A 26,665-nucleotide genomic window follows, 5' to 3' on the forward strand; every position below is an offset into this window, starting at 1 on the left:
GTTTCTTTTTTTTTTCTCAATAACAAATTTATTTAGAACCCCCCAAACATATAATTCATGAAAAACTACCATCGCACAAGTTATGGGTGAAAGAAAGTCTTGGAAGTAGTAGATTTGGACATATTACAGGGCTGGCATACTTTCAGAATTTCAGTCTCCAGTCTCCGTGTCTCCGTGACATTTTAAACTTGTAATTTTATAGATATGGCAGTGACATATAATCCATATATACCAAAAAAAGGTATCTGAATTGGTAGGAGTGTAATATTCCTGAGAAACTTAGGATGGTGTAGCCACAGTAATATTCACAGAGAATCCTGGGATAGGGTAATATCTGTAATAATCCCAGGGAGTTCTCATACACTGTAACAACACTTAGATTCCCAGAGAATCCTGGCATAGTGTAATCGCTGTAATATTCCCAGGAAATCCTTGCCCGGCTTAACCGCAGTAATAATCTCTGGGAAACTCATTTCAGCCACAGTAATATTTCCCAAAAATCCTGTTATGGCAAAAGTAATTCATGTGAGACATTGAAAGTCTAGTGTATGGCAGAATAAATATGTTATGTATCACGCAACGGCTGAATACGTAAGTTATTATTTTTTTTTTTTTAATTGGGGCTCTTGCTATGTATATACCCCAACCGAAGAAAACTCAAAAAATAAATAAAAACACTTACCCGTATATACTAGAGTATAAGTCGACCCGAATATAAGCCGAGGCCCCTAATTTTACCCCCAAAAACTGGGAAAACGTATTGACTCGAGTATAAGACTAGGGTGGGAAATGCAGTAGCTACTGGTAACTTTCTAAATAAAATTAGATCCTAAAAAAATTATATTTATTAATTGAATATTTATTTACAGTGTGTGTATATAATGAATGCAGTGTGTGTATGAGTGCAGCGTGTGGTGTGCAGTGTGTGTTTGTGTATGTGTTGCAGAGCCTTGGTGGGGGGTGGGCATTTTTATTATAATTTTTTTAGTTATTATTTTAATCATTTTTTTTGGTATATTATTTTGATACATTTATTATTTGATACATGGCAGGGAGGGGGCTCTCATGGTGGTCCAGTGGCATTAGCAGTTCAGTGGAGGGGGCGTGCAGAGTGCGTTGACTTACCTCTCCTGCAGCCCCTGTCAGCTCCCTCCTCCTCCGCGCCAGTTCGGTCAGCTCACTCTGCAAGTCCCAGTGTAAGTCTCGCGGCTGCGCTCTGACCCCGCGGCTCTCACCGGACCGGCGCAGAGGAGGAGGGAGCTGACAGGAGCTGCAGGAGAGGTAAGTCAACGCTCTCTGCCAGCCCCCACAGCCCCTTGTCTGTATTATGGCAATGTAAATTGCCATAATACAGACATTGACTCGAGTATAAGTCGAGTTGGGGTTTTTCAGCACAAAAAATGTGCCGAAAAACTCGACTTATACTCGAGTATATACGGTATCTAGATTAATGGTCCTCGTATAAGTAAGACCTGGATACTCTAGTGTTACTTCCACATCTGCGGGTTCTATTTTGAGATCGAAATTCTTGTTCACGATGTGTGATTAATGGCTATGGCCATCCTAACCAGACCTTCTGGCAGCTTTGTGAAATTTACATCTTCCTCAGATGTATGTAGTTCTAATTATCATGCGTGTTTTGGTCGCCCAAGAAATGCAGCGTTTGGAAATTATTTCCTGTCTCCTAACTCTATTCTGTGAACTCTTGGATGATCCTTTTTCCACATGTATGTGCCAGCTTAGTGATCATCAACATAATGCTCATAGCAACAAAGTAATTCCATTGCTGGGAGCAGGAGTGAAGTCCCATGAGTGTCAGAGAAAATGAGGCTCGTTTATGGTTTTTGATTATGCATGCTACAGTGACTACATCCATTTAGGATCTGGAAAGTTTGAATAGAGAGAGACAAACAATCGGAAAACGTAGATTCCCAATGTCATCCAAGTGTGCTCGTGCACTGCTATTATAGTATATAGTACAGGGTATCATTTTATGATAGATGCGAAAGTCTGCATTATGGACATGTAGAGGAGTTTTTGCAAATAAGCAAAGAGCCCATGTGTTGCTTTTGGGGCTTAATCACTAAAACAGCAAATTTGTATTGATTTGAAGGGGCATTGCAACATGAGACAAAAATAGCTGATTTAGGGAAATCCTCAAACTTTGCTGTATTCACAGTTTGACTACTTCAGTCTGAATTTTTAAATTCACAGTCATTAGCTATTTGGCGGTATGTCCCGTTTGTGTCTCTTTGCATTAAAAGCATAATCTACCAAAAATGGCGGCAGCTGTATAAAATTCACAAACATAATGTCTCCGCATCATCTTAGCATTTTAAAATTTGTTTCTCAGCAGTTTTTTTTTTTTCTTTTGAAATAAAATATGTTCAGCGAACTTTAGGCACACCGAGGCACATGGCATCAGAGTTTGAACAAACATTTCCTGTTTCCTGCCCAGAGGAATTCTGGGAGCTTCTCTGCAGATTTCAAACGATTGACTCCTCATATCACCCTTTTTTTCAAGCCTGGACTGAGAGTTGATTTGTTTAAAACATTTTTTTTTTTTTTATAAATGGCTACCTCCCACCCAGCTAACACTACTACAGCTTTTTAAATATAACTTTTTTTTTTTTTTAGCTGCGATGGAATTTCAAGTTCTGTGAAATTATTTCGTAATCGTTTCAGTTGTACCATCAGTTTTGGCATATGATCTTCAGGTGACAAATTGTGTTCTTTAGGGATAATATACTGACTGATAATGCACTGACACATTTAAAAAAAAATATATATTCTCAATATTTCATACTTTAAATGATACAGACACAATCCTGCTTCTTTTACAGGGCTCTTAAACGTCTACCATTGGATGCCACACCTACATTTCTCCGCCATATATGTTGCATACTATACAATGTTCATTGTAGTGGCTAATGCATATTTTCATTAAAATTGTATATCTATTTTTTATTTTACTGTGCTCTATTGATAATGCTATGCCCTTTTGTACAGCTATATAGTTATTCTTTTTTTGTATCCTCTCCCTTCTCTCACACCCATTACAGCCCATCGTGAAACAGTCTCCCTGGAGCACTCATCAAGGTAGCGGTTGGAGCACCGGCAGCATGTCATGGGGAGGTGTACACGGCAGAGACCACCGCCGAACTGGTAATATGGGAATGCCAGGCACCATGAATCAGTTCTCACCTCTAAAGAAGCCCTATTCTGGGAATGTCATCGCCCCGCCCAAGTTTCCGCGCTCCACTCAATCGCTTAATCCCAAATCCTGGATTGAAGACAACGTTTTCAGGACTGACAACAACAGTAACTCACTCTTACCCTTACAGGTAAGGATGGTATGTAACCATTCTATTACTTGCGTAATAACAATATATGTATACATGCACTTTGTCATTATAACCATTTTATTTGTAGTCGGTAGCTACCAATGGATTAACTTGAGGGCTATGGAATCTTGCAAATTACAATAATAATCGTGTATGCTAGTTCTCATTTTTTTTTTTTTTTTGCAATTTATTCTCCTTTAATAAATGTCACACAAAGACACTTAAAACAAATGTTTGGTTTAATTCAGACATTTGCCATGCTTTTGTACGTGTCACTGTTGGTTTTTCCCCAATTTTTTTCATAGTGCGCTGCTCTATGTGCCGTTTTTTTTTCTTGGCACGAATGGCATGAGTAGACTTCCTTAAGGTTACTCTATTTCCCATGACTTCAAAGCATTAAGCATACAATTTTGAAATGGAAAGTTGCATATTTTACTTGTTTGACCTATTTGGGAGAAATAGCTAATTGAAGGAAAAGCAGCTCAACTATTCTGGTCTTCTACCCCTCCACTTTGCATGGAATCCTGGGTATGCTGTATGACACACTGCAGTTATGGTCAGGTTTCTGTGGTCGCCATCCTATAGATAAGGTTATGTCCTTTTGTTTTTTATTTAGTAGCTGATGCGATTTACAAAGTCAGTTGAATTAAAGTTTCTGAGAAATATTATCTGCCCAGATTATTTTATCAGTTGCTTTTTTTTCCACGAGGTCCCTTTTAATTTAAAATGCACAGTGATTGTTTTCTTTATTGCTTTATAGTCCTATGATCATAGCCAGTCTCTGACCTGTAGTCAAACTCTGTTATCCTCGGTCCTGTATGTATGTAGGGGTATAATATGTATATAAACAGACATGTTTTGCTTAGTACAGTCTTTAAATTCCTCTACATCAAAGCAGTTTTTTCCAAACGTAATGTGGCAGTAACCACATTAAACTGACATAACCCCCTACATGTTTACTTTCAAAACTGAAGTTAAACAATTATAAACCGTTCATTTGCTTTACTCAATGCCCTATGGAAGTCAAATTGCATAATTGGAAGTTGTACGCTGTATGGCAGGGGGAGGTTGTTCCCTTGTGCAATACACACATTTGTGTCCTCTGAACCTCATGTTGCCTATTGCTCAATTCAGCATTTGATATGGGTCTCGTGCCTTGTGTCCTTGTTTCCGTATTGTATAATCTTAGCCTGTATGCATTCGGATTTTCCAGAGACGTAACACAGAAGCTACTTTCGGTCATTTTAGATGATTTCTTTGTCTGACCTCTTTAAACACAAGGATACAGTTTTCCGTCTTAGTTCCTTTTGTTGGTGTAACCTGCACTAGGTGAACATATCTTTAAATAGTCGTGGAAATTGCCAGGCATTGCAAATAACCTCCTGCTCTGCTGGATATTGATGCACCCTTGAAGATACCTTGTAAATTCTGTAACATTTAAGGCATTGCATTAAATTATAGTTGGGTGTCAAGAAGGAGTTTTTATACCGCACTGAATGAAATTCCTGTGTATCCCTACAGAAAGAGGCCACAGATCATAAAGAGTGGGTTAGTCCCATTGACTTGGTGGTTTGACTTTGACTTTTTTTCCTTAGGTTTTTTTTTTTTAAATTCTTTTTTTTTTTTATGAGTAAACTAGTACCTGTATGATGTTAATGGGGTACCAACTGGTATTTTCGATAACGTGTAGTTCTAGAAGAAGTTAATCGCACTTGGTTGGGAATGAATAATCACAAACACGCATGTAGGGATATTGTGCAACTGTATGGGTTAACATGAGCATGTAGCATTAAGGCAGGAGAGACAACGAGGTACTTTGGTTGACACATACTTGACCTAGCAATGGACTTTCCTTTTTAAGTGCACTCGACACTGTGTTCTCCCATACAAGGCCGCAGACTACAAAAGAAAACAAACGCTTCCTTGAAATAGCAGGATGTAGCTCGATTGGGTTTATTCTGATTTTCCAGATAGAAAGAAAAACATGGTTTCTGTGTTGGTATTCTTTACCCTTCCTATAGACTTACCTTTTCAACCCTTCCTTGAACTTCTTTTCACGTTCGTGGTTTCTGAACCATATAATACTTTTACAGCTTTACAGTAATGCAACAGGGCAATTTTCAGCTGTTCTGAATATTTGTAGAAAAGCATGGCTTTTGCTTTCTAATCTAAAAGGAGCGTTTCTGCAATGAGGTCACAGCCATGTGAGTGTATGTTACTGACTTGTGATCAAAGGGCGTCTGCAATAAAAGCAACGTGCCGTATATTTATAAACTTGTCTGTTGCACAATGGGTTTACAAAGTGAGAAGTATGTAATCACCTTTCAGCTGTGGTTCTGGGAGTGACATGGCAAAATACTGATTGAATACATGCCAGAAAAATCCAATCACGTGGACTATGATCCCATTCATATGCTTTTAAAGAGCTCTGTCATGCATGCACTCCAGTCTGTCCTTTGAAGGCAGAACGGATTGCAATGTATACTGGGTTAAGCAATACAGCCAAACTCTAAATAATGCCCCCATCTTTACAATAAGCCGGTGCTGTGTTATTCAGTTTAATTATCCACCTGTTGGAGTTTGGTTGTAAGCAGGACCTTGGGTGGCATGCATTACATGAACCGGTGCAGAGGAGGTTGATGCACCCAAAATCTACATGAACTGCTTGGTTAAAAATGTCTAGCTAATGCGTAGATTGGTCAACTATAGCCATGAAAATAAAATATATATTAATGTGTTATGAGTTATTACGATCCATACCATATACTATATAGCCCAAGGTGGTCAGTGCAGCATGGAAGAGGTATTTCAGTTTGGTCTGGAGTACGAACCCCAGCCATCACTGGTTCAGACATATGGACACGTTACTCCAGGTCAGGGATGTGCGATGGGGTCATTGGCTCGGGAGGCACGGTCTAGTATAAGAAACAGATATACACAGGATACGCAGGCAATTCCATTATTTATACCCCTTTAACATAATTTTGTGATATTTAAGGAAATAAAATAATAATAAAACAAATAAACATACCCATCCATAAATTTATACTGTAAACAAGTGGGTGGTTTTAACAGACAAATTATTGAAGTTTGAAGGTATAATATTATTTATCTTGATAAACACTTTCCTATATGCAGTGAGCATCAGACATGGGATTGGCAAGGAGGGAGCCTGTGTGTTAACATGTGCCCCCTTCCTATCATAGCTGCCTCCCCTGTAGCGTTTTTATTGGACGGTTTGGACCAATTGTGCGTTTCCACTTCGTCCAATGTTTTTCTGAAATTAAACAGCATAGAAAGGCAATGGCGAGCTTAGGCCCACAAAGCACCCCTGTTACCATTCCATTTTAACAAGTGCTCGGTCTATTTTCTGACTGCTTGCACAATCAACGCAGCTTCCCGCTAAGATGACTGCGTAACCTGAATGCAGCGAACGCCTATTACTATTTTAACAGGCTCGCGCTCCGTCCAAGATTTTATTTTATTTTTTTATTTTTTATTTTATTTTTGCCTCCCGTGACTGCACGTCACTGCTCAGTTTACTTAGTAGGAGAGGCAGGTTACTAGAACCCCATGTTCTGTGTACAGATTACTAAACCGGACCCTGGCCATAAACTGAGATCTAGCTTTTTCAGCCCTTTTATACAAAGTATCAAGCTAGATGGCTTGTGGGCTTGCAATCTATTTATTGTTTGTTTATTATTACTTATTTTTCTTTTTTTAAAAACCACCTTAATGCTATTTGAATTAGGCATGAAAGCCTTAAAAATCTCCCTGTTTGGGTAGACACATTGTTACGCCATTTGCGCGTAAAAGTGCAACTTCTCTTGCTTTCCGCTTAGCAGACGCTTAGATCGGTACTTGCTCCTAGGCGAATTATCCTGTTTGGCGCCCGGTAACGAGCGCTGTCAAAATACTGTTGACAATGTATTTGGCGTGGAGTCTTCAACTTAATAGTTCAATCTTAATGTATTATTGTGGTTTATTGTAAAGCAGAACTGTCACTTCTCTGAAAGTGATGGTTCCTCATTCATTTACCCACATTAATGCTATAAAACTACTAGCTTGGTGTTACTAGTAGTTCAGTGCAAGGAAGAAAAACAACTTTCAAAGTACTTTGATGTCTCAGCTGCAGAGCAATACTGTGTGCGTGGACATGCTCTCAGCTTTGCTTTCATTATGCCTTACATGTTTGTTACACCTTCAGGGGTTAATTTAATTTGCATGCTATGCCAGGTCAGCCAGGCATATAATGTAAATTTAAAATAAAATCTGACAGCCTGGCACAATCCATACAAGCATGTAATAAGCACCAATATATTACCGAAGGCTGCGACATCTTTAGATATATAGAGACTGTCAATGGAGCCAGCCCAGATTGGAGCAGAATGTACTGTGCGTTTATTCATCCAGTCTTCTCTCCGTGCACCATCGCTAAATTTATTGCTAAAAAATGGATAGATCAAGGCCAAGGCTAAACAAATAGCATTATATTTTGAGGCTACACCTATGAATAGCTCTCTCTTCAATACAAAATGGCAAGAATAAAGTAGCATTGTGATGTGCTACAATGTATTACACTGTTTACGTAAACAGAACAGTCTGTGTGTGCATTGGACCAGACTGGACTCTACTCGCTAGAGCCTCAGAAATAAATTGATGTTGACTATGCTGGCGTTTTCCTCCGTAGGAAACAAAAAAAAAGATAAAATGTCACATGGCAGTTCAATATTAATGTAATGGTATGTGAGAATATCAACTCGCCTCTAGTAAAGCTACTCATTGACCTTAAGTAGACACTGTCACAAATTGGATTTTTTTTTTTTTTTTGTACCACACTTATTATTATTATTATTATTATTATTATTATTATTATTATTTCATAGTGCTTTACAATATTATAATTGGGGGGTCAGAGGGGTGGGATTTAACTATAAATAGGACGATTACAAAAAAAAAACTTAAAGGAACGTTAGAGGTTGAAGATGACCCTGCTCAAACAAGCTTATAGTCTATGGGCTAACTAAAAGTTATTGGTTATGCTAATCCTAAAAAAACCTTATTTCTTCTAAGGACACACGTAGCTTGATATAACGTACCCATTGTTGGTGAACTGCAACTCCTATATAGGGGGGGGGGGGGGACACAAAAATAAAGGCAGTGGGCAAAGACCGCTGAGGATATATTTTTGACTACTCGTGGTCTGCTCCATATATTCTGCTGAGCCAAGTCTACCACTTGGCTGTATCCAAGTTAAGGTAATCAGCTGTTTGCTTTATATAGCTTTTATAGTTACCTCCAAGAAGCCAGTGGAATGCAGATCAGTGGTTTTCTGCACACTATTCCTGGCTGCCTCAGTTGCCCCCATGTCACTGCTTAATTCTTATGCATAACTTGCACATTCCAAGAGTCTGCTAATGTCATAAGAACCTTCCCTCACAAGAACTTGAATTTTTTTTAAAATCTTCTGTCGGGCATCACATCCACACAGGCAGACAGATCAGGAGAACAACTGAGTAATTTTTAATCTTACATGTTTCAGAGCCTATTTCATCACATTGAGATAAATAGTTATCGGTAATTTGTTTGAAGGATAGTTGACATGTTATTTTCCTATGCAACATATAGATAATGCATTAAATAATATAAATTTAAATTAACTTGCTGTACTGTGGCTGTCACTGTACATCTCACCCGGTTTAGTGCACCGGGTTATGTTAAGCTCTTGGCTGAGTAAAAAAACACAGGCAGAACTGATCTAGGCACATTAGAACTCTGGGTTGGCTGTTTGACCACTCTGAGAGGCTGACTTAGAATTCTGAGTGGCTGGAGTGTGTTTATGCTTAGTGTCCCATTAAATCAGATATGTCTCTCTGGAGTCATCAGTACAGATGCATTGTTTATTAAAATGATCTGTTGTGGTTTGAGCACAATATGTTAAATGCATAATGCAAGGGCAGTGTACCGCCATCTGGCACACACTGACATTTATTCACTAACTAGTAAAATGTAGTGAATTAAAAAAACATTAGTAAAATGTAGGCCTCTATAACAAAGCCAAAACATTTGCATTACCCCTCCCCCCAAATTCACAAAATTCTGTTTAGTGAATAAATTCCACTGTGTTGAATGTACACTGCCAGGTGTAGTGCACCCTCGTCTGGCACCCAGTGAGTTAAATGTGCAATATCATTATATTTTACCCTTGTCTGGCACCCAGAGGGTTAAATGTGCAATATCAGTATATTTTACCCTCGTCTGGCACCCAGTGGGTTAAATGTGCAATATCAGTATATTTTACCCTCGTCTGGCACCCAGTGGGTTAAATGTGCAATATCAGTATATTTTACCCTCGTCTGGCACCCAGTGGGTTAAATGTGCAATATCATTATATTTTACCCTCGTCTGGCACCCAGAGGGTTAAATGTGCAATATCAGTATATTTTACCCTCGTCTGGCACCCAGTGGGTTAAATGTGCAATATCAGTATATTTTACCCTCGTCTGGCACCCAGTGGGTTAAATGTGCAATATCATTATATTTTACCCTCGTCTGGCACCCAGAGGGTTAAATGTGCAATATCAGTATATTTTACCCTTGTCTGGCACCCAGAGGGTTAAACGTGCAATATCAGTATATTTTACCCTCGTCTGGCACCCAGTGGGTTAAATGTGCAATATCATTATATTTTACCCTCGTCTGGCACCCAGTGGGTTAAATGTGCAATATCATTATATTTTACCCTCGTCTGGCACCCAGTGGGTTAAATGTGCAATATCAGTATATTTTACCCTTGTCTGGAATCCGATGAGTTAAATGTGCTCCTGAGCCACAATAGAGCTGTACTGCTGCTGAATCCTTTCTATTTTAGGCCTTGAAAGTCAATATAGATGATATTTGATGACACTGTGCTTGTTTATCTGGCTATGAAATTCACCTTGAGCTGTCCTTCACAGCCGGTTCATTCAGCTCCCTCACGCTCCTCCTTCTTGCTCTCAGACTGCAGTGCTACATAGGCATAAAACACAATTTCTGCAAAATAGCTGGGTTTCTGCTCTCAAATCTATTACATCGTATTTTAGGATAATCATTAAAACATCCCTGATAAACAAATTATTAAAGCAAACTGCAAATAAGCATGGCGATTACGGTGTGGGTCATTTATTGCCCTTTTTTTTTTTTTTGCCCGCAATTCAGTTGTACACACAGTTTTAAATAAACACACTCTTTCCTTATTTATTTATTTTATTTTCTCCAGACTCTGTTTACTATCGATGCATGTACACCACAACATCTGAAGTGTCCAGTGCTAGACGTGTGTTACACATTTTGTAAAGCGCGGAAATTGGCATTTGAGAACGTGCCTTGCAATATGGAAAAATTCAATGCAGAGTCACAATTAGCAAAACTGTGGTCGGAAAGCACTAAGGGACATTGAATATAGAAGCATTTTCTTCCAGGAATGAATAGTCTCTAAAGTTGTACCTTGATCTGTACAAATATGTATCCTGATTATTAATGTTCTTCAAACGGATGTTGAATTGCTAGGCATTTTTCTTTAGAGGCGCCACACTGCTGATTTGGTTGTTAATCTGTTTTCTATTAATTGTACGTCCTGAGTTTCAAATGGCCAGAGGAACAAATATTGTATTAATATGTTGCGGTTGGAGGGTGAGGTATTAGTGAGCATTTTAGGACTATATAAATGAGTGATTTACAATTATCCATGTAGGAGTTATTCACATTAAAACCCAGTGTTTTATTTACTACGCAATTTGTATGAACATTTACTGCTTGTTTAACACACATCACTGGCATGAATAAAAGAGGGTTGTAGGGGAAGTGTTATAAAAGTGGCGCAGTCACCATTGAAACATTGTATGGATTTAGTGATTGCTACGGCATGCCCTTGGTAAGAGGTTAGTCAGAGCGCAAGTGTTTGCAAAGAAACAAACTTCTGAGCAGCAGTAGTTTTACGCATTTCGCCTTAGGACTTACTCCTATACCCATTTGGGTGAGGCTCGTAAGGCTATAGCTAAGAGTTCTTGCACCATGTCAAGGGTTCTTTTATTGGATATGATGTAAAGGATTTACATTTCCCAGCTGAGCTTTTGTTTGTTTGTAACTACTGTATATTTTAGAACTCGTGGTGGGTGTAAGGGGCAGGAGTTGTGCTAACTTAGTTCTAAATCAATTCAAGGCTTTAGCCCTCAGCAGAATGTGATGACCTCCCTTCAAGACTGCACCCAAGGCAAGCCTTAATGCCACACTGTTGCCTGTTAACCTCTGCACTTCTGAATTCCCCACCATAAATTGTCTACTGCTGGACACGCTAACAGTATAATGGAGGTGGGCTGCTGTGTGATCATCTATTAAACTCCTCCTAGCAGTCAAGTGAGATCAGACCTAGCAGCCTGGTAAACACTAGTACTGTCACAACATTTGGAGCCAACCCCCAAAGTCACCCCTTAACAATGCTTTTGTTGAGGGGTTGAGTTTGTTACTGAGCTGATACTGGTTGGTGTACAAATGACTATTTTAACCCCTTAAGGACACATGACATGTCATGATTCCCTTTTATTCCAGAAGTTTGGTCCTTAAGGGGTTAAATAATATATATATGTGTATGTGTATATGTATGTATATATATATGTGTGTGTGTGTGTGTGTATATATATATATATATATATATATATATATATATATATATATATATATATATATATATATATATATATATATATATATATATATATATATATATATATATATAAAAAAGATCTTGCTCCCAATTTGTCACAGTGCTTGCTATAAATTCCACCACAGACTGCACAAATAAGGAACCGATCAGCCTATAAGAATGCTCGAATAGCTCTGGGGCTAGCTCATTGTGCCTTGGAACCATGCACAGCTGGCCTTGGTAAGGAGAGCAGGGGTTTCTGGAAGTTGTAGCTCCGTTATCAGCCTTTTAATATGGAAACTGTGCTTCTTGATGGCATGAAAATCTGTCTTATTGGAGAAACGCTACAAGTTGGAAGGAGGTACAGAAAGCTGGGACCTCATGTTCCACAGTACAGTAATCTCCAAAGAAGTTGTAGTTTGGATTTTTAGAGCCCTTGACACTCATTTTAATAGGTATCTTCATGTGTGATGAGCTAATCACGGTTTAATATTGTCATTCGTCAGCTCTCTTCGTTTGGTCAATACCTTTAAAACATGGACCGCTCATTGAATATTGGTTGGACGGCGACTGAGACGCTCATAAGAACCTTGCTTTAACTGTTCCAAGTGTAGAATTCATTCGATATTAGAATTTTAGAGTGTGTCCAGCAATTTGATCTTTCCTTTGGATCTCAAACAGTTACACCTCGTTCAGTTTTTTTTAATTGCGGGTGTTACTGCTACTTTTAATACAGAAGCACATTTTCTGTAAGCCTTGTGATCTCTGTAATTTGGGAGTAATTTGCCTTTCTCTTTGGGAGGCTCCATTCACCTCTGGTTGGCAGTCGTAGTACAAATCCTCCCCCTGCCTGTAAATGGAGGAGCAGTTTGATCACAATGCCCCTCTATATGAAAAAGACACATGCAGTGCACAGAGAAAAGTTAATAAGGATAATCTGATTATCTCACTTTGAAATACAACTCCTGCTCAGAAACTGCTGAATTTCATATTCAATCTTTTGTGTGTGTGTGTGTGTGTGTGTCATGTGTTGCGCACACTGCATTACTCCTTACATGAGCAAAATTCTATTTTAAGGATTATTATATAATGAAACCATACGTTATTTTTTATTTTGCCCTCTTCTGTCACAGTGTGCAGGCAAATTACTATAGTTCTTGACTGCTTTAATTTTAATTAAATCTCGTGTTATTGTAGTCCACTCAAATCTGTGGGGTTTATTTACCAAACAATACATTTTCAAAAGAGCCAAAGTAGAACATTATATCAGACTTTGCTAAACTTGAAAACCAGAACATTTACCATCTATCATATTATTGCCTAAGTTATGCAACTCTGTTAATTTATCCAAAACAAAACTCAACGAACACGATCTAGACTCAACATTTATATCCCATATGTCATTCACTTCAATGCTGGATGTCTATTTAATTCGGCGATGTTTACAGTAACCCAGTATATTTTTATTTAGTTATTTAGTTATATGCATAGTTTATTTTTATTTTTTAAACAAATACTTTGTGTCAAGAATAATTGATCCAGTAATGGTTAATTTAAGTGTTCTTTTCACCAATGGCTGGAATGCCCTGTGACGGACTTTATTGTTCTAGGCCTGTTAAGAACAGTTAGGCATTCAGTTTTTCACCACCAAACCCCATTGTCTCGTTGCGCAGTACATCCTCTGTACGTCTTTCCTGCAGATGTTAAAATTCATGCCGTTTTTTTTTTTTTTCTCTCTCTCAAAGGACATCCACTAATTAATAATTGTCTATTTCTCTCCCTGCAGGATCGGAGCCGAATGTACGACAGCCTGAATATGCACTCACTGGAAAACTCGCTCATTGAAATAATGAGAGCAGAGCATGACCCCCTGAAAGGTAACAAGAACAAAAAAAAAATGTTCTAAAGCAAATCTAAAATCAATGGCCACTTTATTAGGCACACCTTCTTGTTACTGTAAATAGCCAAGCAGGTAATTCAACATGTGCAAAAACGTTTGCAGACCTGGTCCAACCTTTTAACTTGCAAACGGTAGAATATGTATTATGTGTGGGATTTATAATTGTCATTGCCAGATGTTGAGAGTACAGCAAGAGCTGTCCTCCACTGAATTACAGGCAGTATAGTTTTTTTTCGTTTTGTTTTTTACAAATAACCATTACTTGCAACAGTACTGGCTATCTCTGAATGTACGATGTGCCAAACTTTGAATGACATTGGCTATGTAGTCATTCGTTGGAACAAGATGATGAGGCTACAGTGAGTGTGTGATCACCACGTAGTGTGACTTGCAGGTATTTGGGTCATTGTGAACAGTGTGAATCCATTATTCCATCTTATCTGGTGCCATCCCTACAGGTTGGTGTTGTCATCTCAATAACATAGGAGTGTTTGGCACAGCATGTAAAGGGACGGTGCAGAGTTAATTTCACAAACCTTGCATAAATCTAGGCTGGTACAACAATTATGACTGTGACTTCATTTGAATAGCTCTGTAGAATCCAGTGCTCAGTCTAACAAGTGCAAACGGGAATCGGGCAGCAAAAGTGGGTGCTGACAAAGATTGCTAGGACTGTGCGAGGCAATTGAGTCAATATGACCCTGTGTCAAATTGATGCAACTCCAAAGGCGAATGCCATGCTGTCAAATACTTGAATGCTGTTCTTAATAAAGTGGTGATTGTGTGTTGCCTTGAGGTATTTTCTTCTGAATGTAAAATCTGATTTCAAAATCCTTGGCTGTGGCATGCATTGAATGATTATACCAACACAGCTCAAAATTGCACTAGCCATTGGTGAGTGAAAATTCACCACTGGTGAGTAGATATTCATCCCAGGCCTGAAGTGACGATTATCTTTTAAAACCTAGCTAGTGGCATAGGACTTGAACATTTTAAGCTCTGACATTATCCGCATACCATATACATGATTAAAGGGCTTTCCTTGTGAAGTAACATGCTGTAATTTAAATATGTGTGCTCCAATTTCACATCATTAATGATATCCACCAATACAGAGCCACGCAAAGCATTACACGGCAGAGGTTTATCCAGACTTGCCTCATCTGTGGACTTTTGAAACCCTCTCTGACATAGCAATGTGATATTCTAGAAATATTCTTACGTTTGGCTAATTCTCACTGTATTAAAGTGTAGTGAAGCACAGCTATTATATGGATCTTAAATGACAGAAAAGGAGCTGTTTCCAGAATCACAATTTCTCTTTATGATCCTTAAAGAGATCTAACTTCGACTTTAGTATATACAGTGTTACATCACCCCTAATTTTAAACCCGACAATTGAATTCAAATACAAGTATGGAAAAGACAGAAGTTCTCTCCCCTGTGCAGCTACTAGAGGAGTAATCTAGTCTTAAATAGGATGGAACCTCAGCCTAGATTATTCCTCTAGTGGCTGCATAGGGGTGGGCAATCCATGCTGGACATGACCTTCACTTTCAATGCATTATATAGGTAAGGCGGTAATAGAAAAATAAAAAAACATTTGTTCCTTCAGCTGCTGGTAATTCACAGGCAAGCTTCTTAAAGGTCCTACCCGGAGAAGACAAAGCCACTAATCAGGAGCCTTTTAATCTGTTTTTTGAGTCTGTTTTTATCCCATAAACTCTGCCCAGCAAGAGGGATTTATGGGATATGGAGCTTCACACATTAGATCTGATGAAAGAACTTCTGTTTTATGGGAATGGGTCTCTGCACAGAGTTTGATTTCACAGCTTTCTTTTGGACTTTCAAAGACCGCCAGGAATGTTGTAAACTTGACATTTGGGCACCCATGCAGCATCTACATGCTGCAGATATACTTTTATCACTTCTTATTTCCTACTCTTTGAGGTCACAGGCAAAATAATAAATACTAATCTGCAGTATTTGCAAATTACTTCCGTTATGCACATGTTCTGTGGCATTTTTGGTGCCTAAAATATCCCTTTTCAAGGAAAAGTTTACAACGAACTGCCCTACCACCTCGCGAATGCTTGGTAAGAATGCTATTAAATGGATAGTTAGTGGCGCACTGAACTTTAAAGTCCTTGCTGCTCAGGTGGTTAGGTCTAGATTGTGGTTTCATTTTTGTGTAGGGAGACTGGCTGTAATGAATTGAAATTCAAAAGTGTTTTTACACTGAGATTAGTCATTCTGATATGTGTGCTTCCTTCTTGTTCTCACGTTTATAGTTTTATTATTATGACCTGTTTATTTTTTATTTTATTTTTTTTTCTTGAAACTGTTTGCACTAAAGCCTTAGGGCAGATATGACTCTGCATTGATGAGTTCTCACTCCCTTCGTGTTTAAGCAAACTAAATGACTGGCTGATTATTGGTGGAAACTTGCTTCATAGCTGTAATGCTATGTTTTAGAAGAATTGACACACACCCATACCAATACTTGTAACCTGGAAACCGGTTGCTAAACGAGCATGCTTATTACTGCCGTGTCTGTGCGATTGTCATTAAACAATGTAAGAGAAATGGCTACATCCAAACACATTATGTGGGGCAGAGAAAGAGTTTCAACTTTAAAGGGAGATTTAATGGCGTCCTAGAATTTTGGTTCCCAAATCACGTGCCACAGGACACGGATGGTCCAGGTTTTTGTCAGTATACCCGTCGAACCACAGTGGGAAGACTGGACTGTCAATGTTCCCTGAGGACCGGGTCAAAGAAATTGTGGGCTAAGCATGAAACCAGAAACACACTTATGAGTCTCCCTGCCCATATTTTAAAGGGACACTCTAAGCACCATAACCACTTTGACTCGTTGACGTGGTTATGGCAACCATAGTACTCTGTTACCACTCACCCACTGAGCTATGTACAGTAACATACCGCCTTCTTTCACTACAAGAGTCTAATATCCCTCAGCTGTAGTTCATCGTAATTAGATTTGACACATGATGTCATTAGCTGTGTTTTTAAGTCCAGTCAACTTTGATTTAGATGTAAAAATGCAGCAAACATCTTTGCTTAAGACCTTTCATTTATTTATTTTTCTATAATTGCTTTGAGGTTTTCAGACATACAGAGTGGATACATTGTGTAAGAGAAGCAGCCATATTCTTTTAAAAGGGGATTAAAAACTATGATTTAAAACCAAGACCAAAACAAATAACAAGAGGATAAGCTTTTAGGGTGGCAGACAAAACATATTTACAGCGTTGATCACTTTAATTATAACACCGGCTGAGTGACATACTTCTTTTGTAAGTCATTGCAGGAGAGATTTGTACATTCAGGCCAGCTAATGGGAAGACACCCCAGGAGATGCCAGTCCAATAGTAGCCCTTTGTCTAACTGAACTCTAATCCTATTACTAGAAAATACTTAAATATAATGTTGGTAATCAATGTTGGCGGCTGAGTATGCTCTAATAGGATTAGATCGCCTCTTGATACAAACCCTCAATTCGCTTACCTTTTGATTTGCTTGTCTGATCTTTAAACTGTTCGCATTGTGTACTAAATCTGGGGTGTCCATCTCCCTTTTGCAAATCATAATCCTTCTTGAGTTGTAGGATTTCTCTATTTAACATGTAGTCAAGCACTTCATGTATACATCTCCCGGCATTCCCACAGACCCCTGGTGATTTTCAAGAAAACATTTACGTCACCTTTAATTCTCTATGTAGCCAGTCACACTAATAGTATTTTCATAAAACACTAGTTTTTAATAGTTGCTCTTTGGGATGTGTTAAACCCCCCATCTCCATACAGTCTATCAACCAGGCCTGACCTCACTACCCCTCGCCATTTTAAGATGGTTGGCAGGGAGAACTGACTGAAGGGAGGACAGGCACGAAGCGAGGTGGGGTGTCATTGGCTGTCTGGTGCTAGGACGCTGTTCTTACTGGTGTCAAATACCAGTTTTGGAGAGACTTGACATTAACTAGCCAGGAACTTGGTATACGGCTGACTAATCATTCATTTCTGTACGTGTAGCATTTCATAGCAAAACTCTGCACATATGGACTCCAGGTTCCATGACCACTTCAAATCCGTGAAGTGCTCGTTGTGTTTTTAGTCACCCTTTCAAGCTGCAATGTCACTTCAGATTTTTCCTAAAAATAAAATATTGGTGCAAAAGGAATGCTGATGAACACTTACACTATATCGTTGAAGTCCAAGGATGGCTAAATAATCCAGGAGCACACTTGTTGGAATTGTTGTACCCTTTTGCATTATCTGAGCTTCATGCTCTGACGGTTTGAGATAGAATTACGAGCAGAGCACTCAAAAATCCTTTGCACCATTAAAACGGAGTGTCAGTGGATATGGTTCTAAAAATACTAATGTACTCCTTCGATCTGTTTTTAAGCACAAGTTGGTGTGGAACCCTTAAGGCATTGCTGTCTAACACATCAAATCCATCCCCCCCCCCCCAAATTACTTATTCAAAGTTTGACGTTTCTTTGATGGGCTGATTTCCTGTTGTCGGGGGTGTGTGTAGTATGTAAGAGCAGACTGAGGTTTACCCTTTCTTTGCAATTATGAATTCTTTCACCGTTTTTGAAAATGATTCAGTTGCGTTAATGTGGGCGTTGAACTGAAAGTCCTTACACCCTCTGATTAAATCTGATTAATGTCCATTATATGATATTTCGGTGGTCTGTTAGAAGTAGAAGGTTGCTGCCCTTCTATTAGGTGGGCACCCACATGATTGTAAGCTCTTGTTGTATTGAATAGCTAGCTGTGCAGTATGTGTGCACTTTATGAGTAATAATTATAGTCTGTATTTCATTGGCAGTGTGTTGGTGTACAGTGAAACCAGTTTTCTGGTTTTCAGGCTCTGTAAATACGAGTGTCAAAAACCCTAGGCGGTCACTAGTAGTCTCAGAAACCACACTGTTTTCGTTTGCAAAGCTAGAGGGGCAGCACATGTGCCCAGTAAACACTTCATAAGATATGTCATTAGGATGTTTAAGGCACCTCTGTTTAAAAAAAAAAACCAAAAAAAAAACCAAAAAAAAACCCCACCTGTTTTATTTTTGGTTTTTCGCCCTTTAATGACGGTATCATGGAATAATTGCAGACAAGCAGTTCAATGATTTAACCGAGGCAGTTTTAATATCTTTTTAAAATTCAATTTTTGTGTGTGGAGATTAAATATAATTAGCAACGTTAACTTCACATTGTCATATATGGCCCTGAGTGGAATGTCACGAGTTTTTGTTAGTTAATTTTTAATGCTGAATAGCTACCGCCAACGGCTGCACGGCCAAAAGAGTCTGGGGTTTGCGTCTTTTTTGACCTTACGGGAAGAGTTAAACTCTGCCATGAACCTTCGATCTTCATTCCTGAAGTGCATGAACTTCCTTCCTTGTTTGACCTTGAAAGACTTGGCTTGTCCTCCCAATAGGTGTTCCAGCCCACTCCTAGTGCAGAAATCGTCCCCTGTATTCACAATTTATTCCAAAGATTAACTTGTTTAGCTCTGGATTTATGTAAACTGTCTAACACTGACATGCCACTTAGTGGGCCTGTGTACCAGGGAATGTGTGTGTGTGTGTGTGTGTTGCTTCTTTACTGCATTCTTTCAAGGCAAGAAAGCGAGCCTTTGTGTGTAATAATAACTCCCTCTACTCACTGTATCTTTTGAAAATGGGAATATTTCAAACAAGTGAGGACAAGGGTAGCTTCTGTGCTTGAGGGAGAAGGTCTATGGAATGCAAGGCACGTGTTTTTAGATTTTGTAGCTACCCTTTTCTATAGTGACTAAGCATCTTGTGTGTGTTTGGTGTTTTTTTTTTTTTTTTTTTTTTTTACTCTGTGTGTTTTGGCGTACAGAGCAAATGCTTGTGTTTTACTGCTCAATCGATCTCCTCCCCTTCCACGCCAAAATGTCATTGCATATAGATGTAGTGCCTACACCCATTACAGCTTCGACTTGTTTATTGTTAATAGTCTGGGGTTCTAGCAAATGCACCAATAAATGCACTCTGTGTTACATTCATTGGTGCATACCACTGAGCTAAAAATAAATAAAAAAGAATTGCCTATTAAAAGGTGTTTATGTGCAGAAATGTTTTGATTATGAGCGCAGGGTTAGTTTAGTAGCCTGGAGCGTTCTGGGGGTTAGTTTGTATACTTGTGAAATTATTATTCAAGTAATCAGAAATTACACTTTTTATTGATTTTATTTATTTTCACCAAGCACAATGTCTGGTATTGTGTGGCACACAAGTGTAAGACTGCAATGCTAATTAGTCCTAGACAAAATTGTCCGCTTTTTAAAAATCTTATTTTTTTTATTAATTTTTCTATTTTTTTTTTTGATATTCAAAATCAGCTTGCATTACATCCGGAAATATAGTTACATAGTAATCTAGGTTGAAGAAAAAAAAAAAAAAAAAACGTCAATCACGTTCAACCTTTAGAGGAAAATGATAGCATTATGAATACAAAGCTATATTTATAAGGCTAGAGGTGCCCTATTACCTAGTTAGTTCCAAGACCCCTCACCCCCCACTCCATTTTGCTATAAAAACAGTTTAAAATAAAAATAAAAAAAGGTTTTAATCACCTTTGCTTCCTCTTCAATGGTCTAATTCAATGCTCCTTAAATAGGAGCGTTGGGGGAGTGATGCGCTTGCGCAGTGAGCAAACATTTATGCAATTTATTTGAATCAGTAAGCATAGAATTAAAAAATTCTCCGTGAGTTGAATTTGAAGGCCCCTTAACGTCGTCATGTTTTGTTCAGTTGTTACAGCAGAATCACATCTAGTGACTGTCGGCCACGTAGATTAAGTGGCATGTGTGTGTTTAGCGGTCCTTTAAGCCACATCCTTTTATGCTGTTGATCCAAAGTAAAGCAAAAAAAATCAATTTAAACGATGACCAATTAAAGCCCAAAAATGGAAAAAGGAAATTCTTTTTGGATCCATTATGGCAGTCAGATTTTCCTTGGATCAACAATCTGTTACATATACATCATATTCTTGAATATTAGGTTTGTTTTTTTAAAGAAATACATTTAAAAACAATCCCTTTTAAAAAACAATTGGTACATTAAACGAAGTAGGTTTGTTAATCTGTTTAATTTGTGATATTCTTGCCACCCACCCAATAATTACACAGCACTATTCATTGTGCATGAAACCCAATGCCCACACGGTCTCTGATTCATTTGTATAGAAAACTGGTTTAATGTTACTTGATAATGCCATAAACCTTACACAAATTTATAAAGTAAACCCTAACCGTGCTCGTTGTGTTATCCTACAGAGAAGAAAAGATATGAAATGTCACGGCGCCATGCCTAGTGCTGGCTTGTACCCAGGAGGATTAAAATGTATTTTAACATTTTTTTTTTTATGGGCCAGAGCATGTTCAAAAACAGAGAGGGACGAATGATAACCACCTACTTCTCGTTTTGGAACTCCAACTTCTTTGCTGCTTTACCGGCATGAAAGGATTGAATTGCGTTATGATGGGAATTGTAGTTTTACATGAGCTAAAGGGAGCAGTTTTTGCTGTCCTGTACGGACTGTACAGAATGCAGCCCAGCCCCAGGGACCACCAGGAGGCCCTTGCCCACCTTACTTAGTATCTTCCATCTGGATATCCCTGGCCTGGACTGTGTCTGCTGAGTTAAGCGAATTATATTTAGACAATCTGTACATCTAAAATTCACAGCAATGAGATTTTTTTTTTTGTGTCCTGCTTTTACTCGTAAAAATAAATCTGTAATGTCTGAGAGTGGATAATGAGCTGTGGTCGATGTTTTTAAGTATATCTGGGACTCGTAACAGCATATAGCAATGAGATTTGTTTAAGGTTAAGTCTTTCAGTGTTGCAATTAGTCGGCATACTGGAGCACCACTGCTTTCATAGCCCATATGGACGTAAAACCTGGGCTAGGTTTGGGAATATATACAACATTTTACATGTACAGCGATTGCTAGTTTCCATAGCAGTATCATCTGGCAACATTTGGGTTGTAGATTCCTGATACAAGTTTAACCTCCCAAGATGACGCATAGTAGGGCAGTGAATTGATTTGGCACAAGGCGAACTCATTTACCTCAAACCTGCTTTCCTCCAAGGTCTCTTATTTACCTTTAATGAGCGTGACATCCATCGAAGAAGAATATATCTGCTCTGATTATGTGCTGCTCAGCACTTTCATGAATGCAGATGAATTGCAGGAAATGGCTGTGATCCCAACAAATCTTGTCATGTTTGTCTGTGAGCTTAGTTTTTATTCTTGTATGAATCATAATGGGGAATAAAAATGATTCAGTGGTTTAGGATCAGACAGTTAATTTTTCATATTGTGATGTTTTGATATATTGTTGTACCTGCATGCACTGGTGACAGATTGTTGTATCTGCATAGAATGTCTTACCAGTGGAATTGACTGAGGTCGATACAGTGGAAACATTCAAGAATATTGAGAAAACTTGTGGAACACAGTGGTCTCGAGACAGACATTAAAGTCACAAATAAAATGGGCAGACTTTTATCTGCCATAAAATTCTTGATTTTGTTAAAACAATCCAAACACCATAACCACTACATTCTGTTGTAGTTATTATGGTGCCAAATGCACTGGAGCCATCCCATGTGAAATCGTACTAAAATGTTTTTACAATTTACTCAGGTGCCACTGGGTGTCTGCACTGTATCAGCTGCATCTGGTCTTCTCTATGGAGCAAATCAAGCCGATGTAGGACTGTGCTGGCTGAGGGCATACTGTTGTCAAACTAATCATTAACGTCCTACTTTTCTCTGCTGGAAAAGACAGGAAGCAGTGTGGGTACCCGGCGAGACAGTTGCAACGACATCTAAATGTGGGACGACGCTAGAGTACTCCTAGCATCATAGCTACTACAGCTGGCTGCTGTATAACTTTAAAATGGAGATAGGAAGACTAAGGGGTTATGTAAAAATGCTACTGCACACCATGCATTGAATATCCTTCCTGTGAAATTCAAGAATGCTTGTGGTGTGCATGCTATTTTCCTCATAGCTAAATGCAGTTATTACTTAAAGGACCACTATAGTGCCAGGAAAACAAACTTGTTTTCCTGGCACTATAGAGCCCTGAGGGTGCCCCCACCCTCAGGGTCCCACTCCCGCTGCGCTGTTTTCCCCCACCGGGCTCCCTCGGCGCTGGGACTTTCCTCACTCTTCTGACGCTGGCGTCTTCTCACTGTGAAAATCACAGTGGGAAGCGCCTCTAGCGGCTGTCAATGAGACAGCCACTAGAGGCTGGATTAACCCATAGGTAAACATAGCAGTTTCTCTGAAACTGCTATGTTTACAGCAAAAAGGGTTAAACCTAGCTGGACCTGGCATATAGTGGTCCTTTAATTGAATTAAAATTGTTCTACTGGTTTTAAAAAATGGCTTAACGCGTTAGAGGCAGCCAAGGAATTGCTCTAGTCCTGAATGCTTAATGTCACTATACTTCACTACACTGCAAAATCCCTACAGGGGTCATGGGGAGGGTTAGTGCCAGGGCAGGGAGTGTGTGGACTGCACCTCTGGGCTGTGCAGACCATAGTAATCACTCCCTTGCAGTCTGGCGCTCCGTAATCAAGTCAAAGTTCCGGCGCTAGGATTCCCTGCCTTCATTTTGGCTCACTGAGCGCCTGGTCATGAGGGATCGATTACTGTGGCCTGTAGTAGGAGCAGACTACACACTCCCCCACTAGACCAGTGACTATTAACCCTCAAAGTATTATCAAACACAATAGCCCTCCTCCCTTCAGAAAGAGGGTCAAAACACAGCACACAAACACATTACACACAGCCTGCATGCATACAAACATACAATTGTTATTTCCACACCTCTGCCTACCATATATCATGTATGTATTTATATTAGCTGTCGATATTATTGATCCCAGACACATCAATCCAGTGTTTTAAAGTCCTATTTTTGCTCTAGCCTTTTGTGCACATTAAATCTATCAGCAAGAGTATACAACGGCTTTACCGAACACTCCATCTAAAAGGCTGCAGGATACGCGTATGCTATAAAACCCTGTGTTGGCACATAAGAACATTTTATTTCTGTGAGTAATAAAACATTCGGAACGTTGAGCAACATTAATTTAATTTTCAAATCTTGTATTCAATTATATATCTCATTAAATTAAAATAATTACAACCAATATGAGCTGCGTTTCTACTGCTCACATTGGAGTGTTGGTTAATGTAAAATGGCCTCCAACGCATTCTGATTCAGAGCTTAACATAATTAAAGGAGGATGGTGTGTTTTCTAAAATAACATACAATTACTTGTTCTCTGGATATTGTTTTTGCCTGTTGGGTCATTTGCAGGAAGAAAAGAGAAGTGCCTGCTGTTTTAGGTATGAAAAGGTTACAGAGCTCTGAGATCAACACATTTCATGTCTCTGAAGTCTGAATCCTATTGTTTGTGATTCAGAACAGACTTTAAGATCACATCTTAACCCTTTTGATACCCCAATTCTGCAATTCTCAGGAAACTTTGTTATTAACACATTGTTTCTTTATTTAGGTCGTTTGAACTACTCTCACCCAGGGACAGACAGCCTTCTGATGTTAAATGGTACGTACTTTCAGAGATATTTACATATACACTTTTTTGGGAATTAATCCCTTTGGCGCCAATGTTAAGCAGATCACTTTTACTTGCCAGTTATGTTAACAGTTTGAATTTTTTTATAAGTTTATTTTGTTTCGTATCATTCTAACAAGTAAACCTAGCTTTAACGTCTTCACTTAATCCCTCTGTCCAGGGACATGGATTCTAAACTGGTTACTGCTGTGACTTTAAGATTGCGTTTTATATGGACTTTATTTAGAACAATACAGATTCTCCCTTTTTAACTTTCTTCTTAAAGAGGTAGTCTAAGAACCATAACTTTGCTCCTTGCAAATGAAAACTGTGCCATTTTTGAGAAACTGTACTGTAAACATTTTTGCCACTTCCACATTTAGAGAGTCACCTGGGGCTTCCAACTCAATTGAATTCAATAAGTTAATCTATTTGATGTACACCATCACACTGCAAAGTATTCTGATTCCAAACACTGTGTCTAATACTTCTTCTCTGTGAGAAGCAATGGATTGGCAAATTGTGGCGAGTGTTGTCAGTGCTTGTCTATGAGAAGCACCTTAATTGGACAACAGTCATCAAGATTGATGACATCACAGTAGGAGGATTGGGCTGCTGACAGGAGTCTGTCCTAACACTGGAATTAGGAACATTTGTAATCCGTTTAAAAAATAAACTAGGTTGTGGTGTGGACATTAATATTAATAGGTTAATCAGCATGTCCAGTTTAGAATTTTTTTAAAATATTTTTTTGAGATTTGTTTTCCTTTTAACTATAGAAACCTTTCACAACCCCTAATAATTTTGTATTCAGTTTATAACATAAATGTCTCTACACTACTATGTATGTACTTGCATGTAGTGCTAGTACTTGACACCGCACTTTACAGCACAAATTTAGATGCCAGTGTTCATTGGCAGTTCAGGAAGATGTGTTTTATGTTGGTTGTTGTGTCCAAACTGTAAACCAGATCACCCATTTGCTTCCCTCAAGCCTAGAACAGCCTCCCTATACTGTTGCTAATATTAGTTCCTAAAATATTAATTTCAGTTAATGTGTGAAAACATTTTAACAAGCTCGCAATACATTTAATCCAAATGTTCTTCCATGCAAAGTTTAATATTACATTTCCCTGTAAGCGGATTTGTGCAACATAAAGAATTCACATAGAGTTGAATGTGAAATTACAAATGTTGTGCAGGGAAGGCCTAAGAGACTTGCCTTTTTTAAGGTGCTGCCCTGTTTTCGGTACAATGTATGTGCTGCTTGAAAATCACGAATACCTCTACATAAGTAGTGTTTTTAGAATTATGGCAGGCCACATTTTCTGGAGATGGTTAATACAAATGAGAAACGCAACTGTGTCACTGAACTCCCTACCATAATCAAACCATGCAGATCTGTTCATGCCAGCGAGCTCTCACCATGCAGGATATTTGGTTAATACTGATAGACTGGCAGATAAAATGCATTACTGCCACACTGAGCATGCTTCTCATAAAACCAAGCTCTCGTTCAATCCCCTGTAGGCAACCAACAACATATAACTGTATGTTTCTGATAAACCTCTGTATTTTTACTTACAAGTTGTCTATTGTGACAAGTGCAGACACTTGGACAATCTAGGCTCAGAAGTAAATAGACTGAAGAGATTTTGTGATTTCAGCATTTAATTGCAACTTTTGTGTAAGGGGTAATAAGAGACCTGTTCATGGCTGGATTTACCCTCTCTGCTTCCTTAAGGCCAGTAACCTCAACGCAACCTTGTAGGAAGCTTGGTGTGCGAGATTGGATGGATATAGTTAGTTTGGTGTATGTGATTGGATGGATACATGTGACTAGTTTGGTGGTGTGACTGTATGGTGAATATAACCAAGTGGTTGGGTGGCAATAAGTGCAAGGTAAGTGGGGGTTGGGTTACGTGTTATGTGAGTGGTAATGACAGGAAGGTGAGATGGGACTATCTGACTGGGTGGATAAGGGAATTTGACCTGTACGGAGTATGTGGCTGGCAATATTGAGCACATTTGTGTGAATTTAATGTTTTTTATAGTGTCAGTGTGTGCATGCAGTAACATA

General features: G+C 38.8%; 1 protein-coding gene across 4 annotated transcripts in view; it reads left to right on the forward strand.

Moving 5' to 3' along the window:
- CPEB2 (cytoplasmic polyadenylation element binding protein 2) overlaps positions 1 to 26,665 on the forward strand; it is a 74,503-nt gene that overhangs the window by 14,472 nt on the left and 33,366 nt on the right. For 2 of the 4 annotated variants that reach the window (XM_063457791.1, XM_063457789.1), the window contains exons 2-4: positions 3,063 to 3,353; positions 13,811 to 13,901; positions 24,526 to 24,576. In XM_063457791.1, coding sequence (XP_063313861.1) covers positions 3,063 to 3,353; positions 13,811 to 13,901; positions 24,526 to 24,576 — 433 coding nt within the window. The remainder of the gene's footprint in view (positions 1 to 3,062; positions 3,354 to 13,810; positions 13,902 to 24,525; positions 24,577 to 26,665) is intronic. The other 2 variants (XM_063457790.1, XM_063457792.1) reach the window with 1 other exon arrangement.

This window comes from Pelobates fuscus, chromosome 6 (assembly GCF_036172605.1).
Source record: "Pelobates fuscus isolate aPelFus1 chromosome 6, aPelFus1.pri, whole genome shotgun sequence".
NCBI lineage: Eukaryota > Metazoa > Chordata > Amphibia > Anura > Pelobatidae > Pelobates > Pelobates fuscus.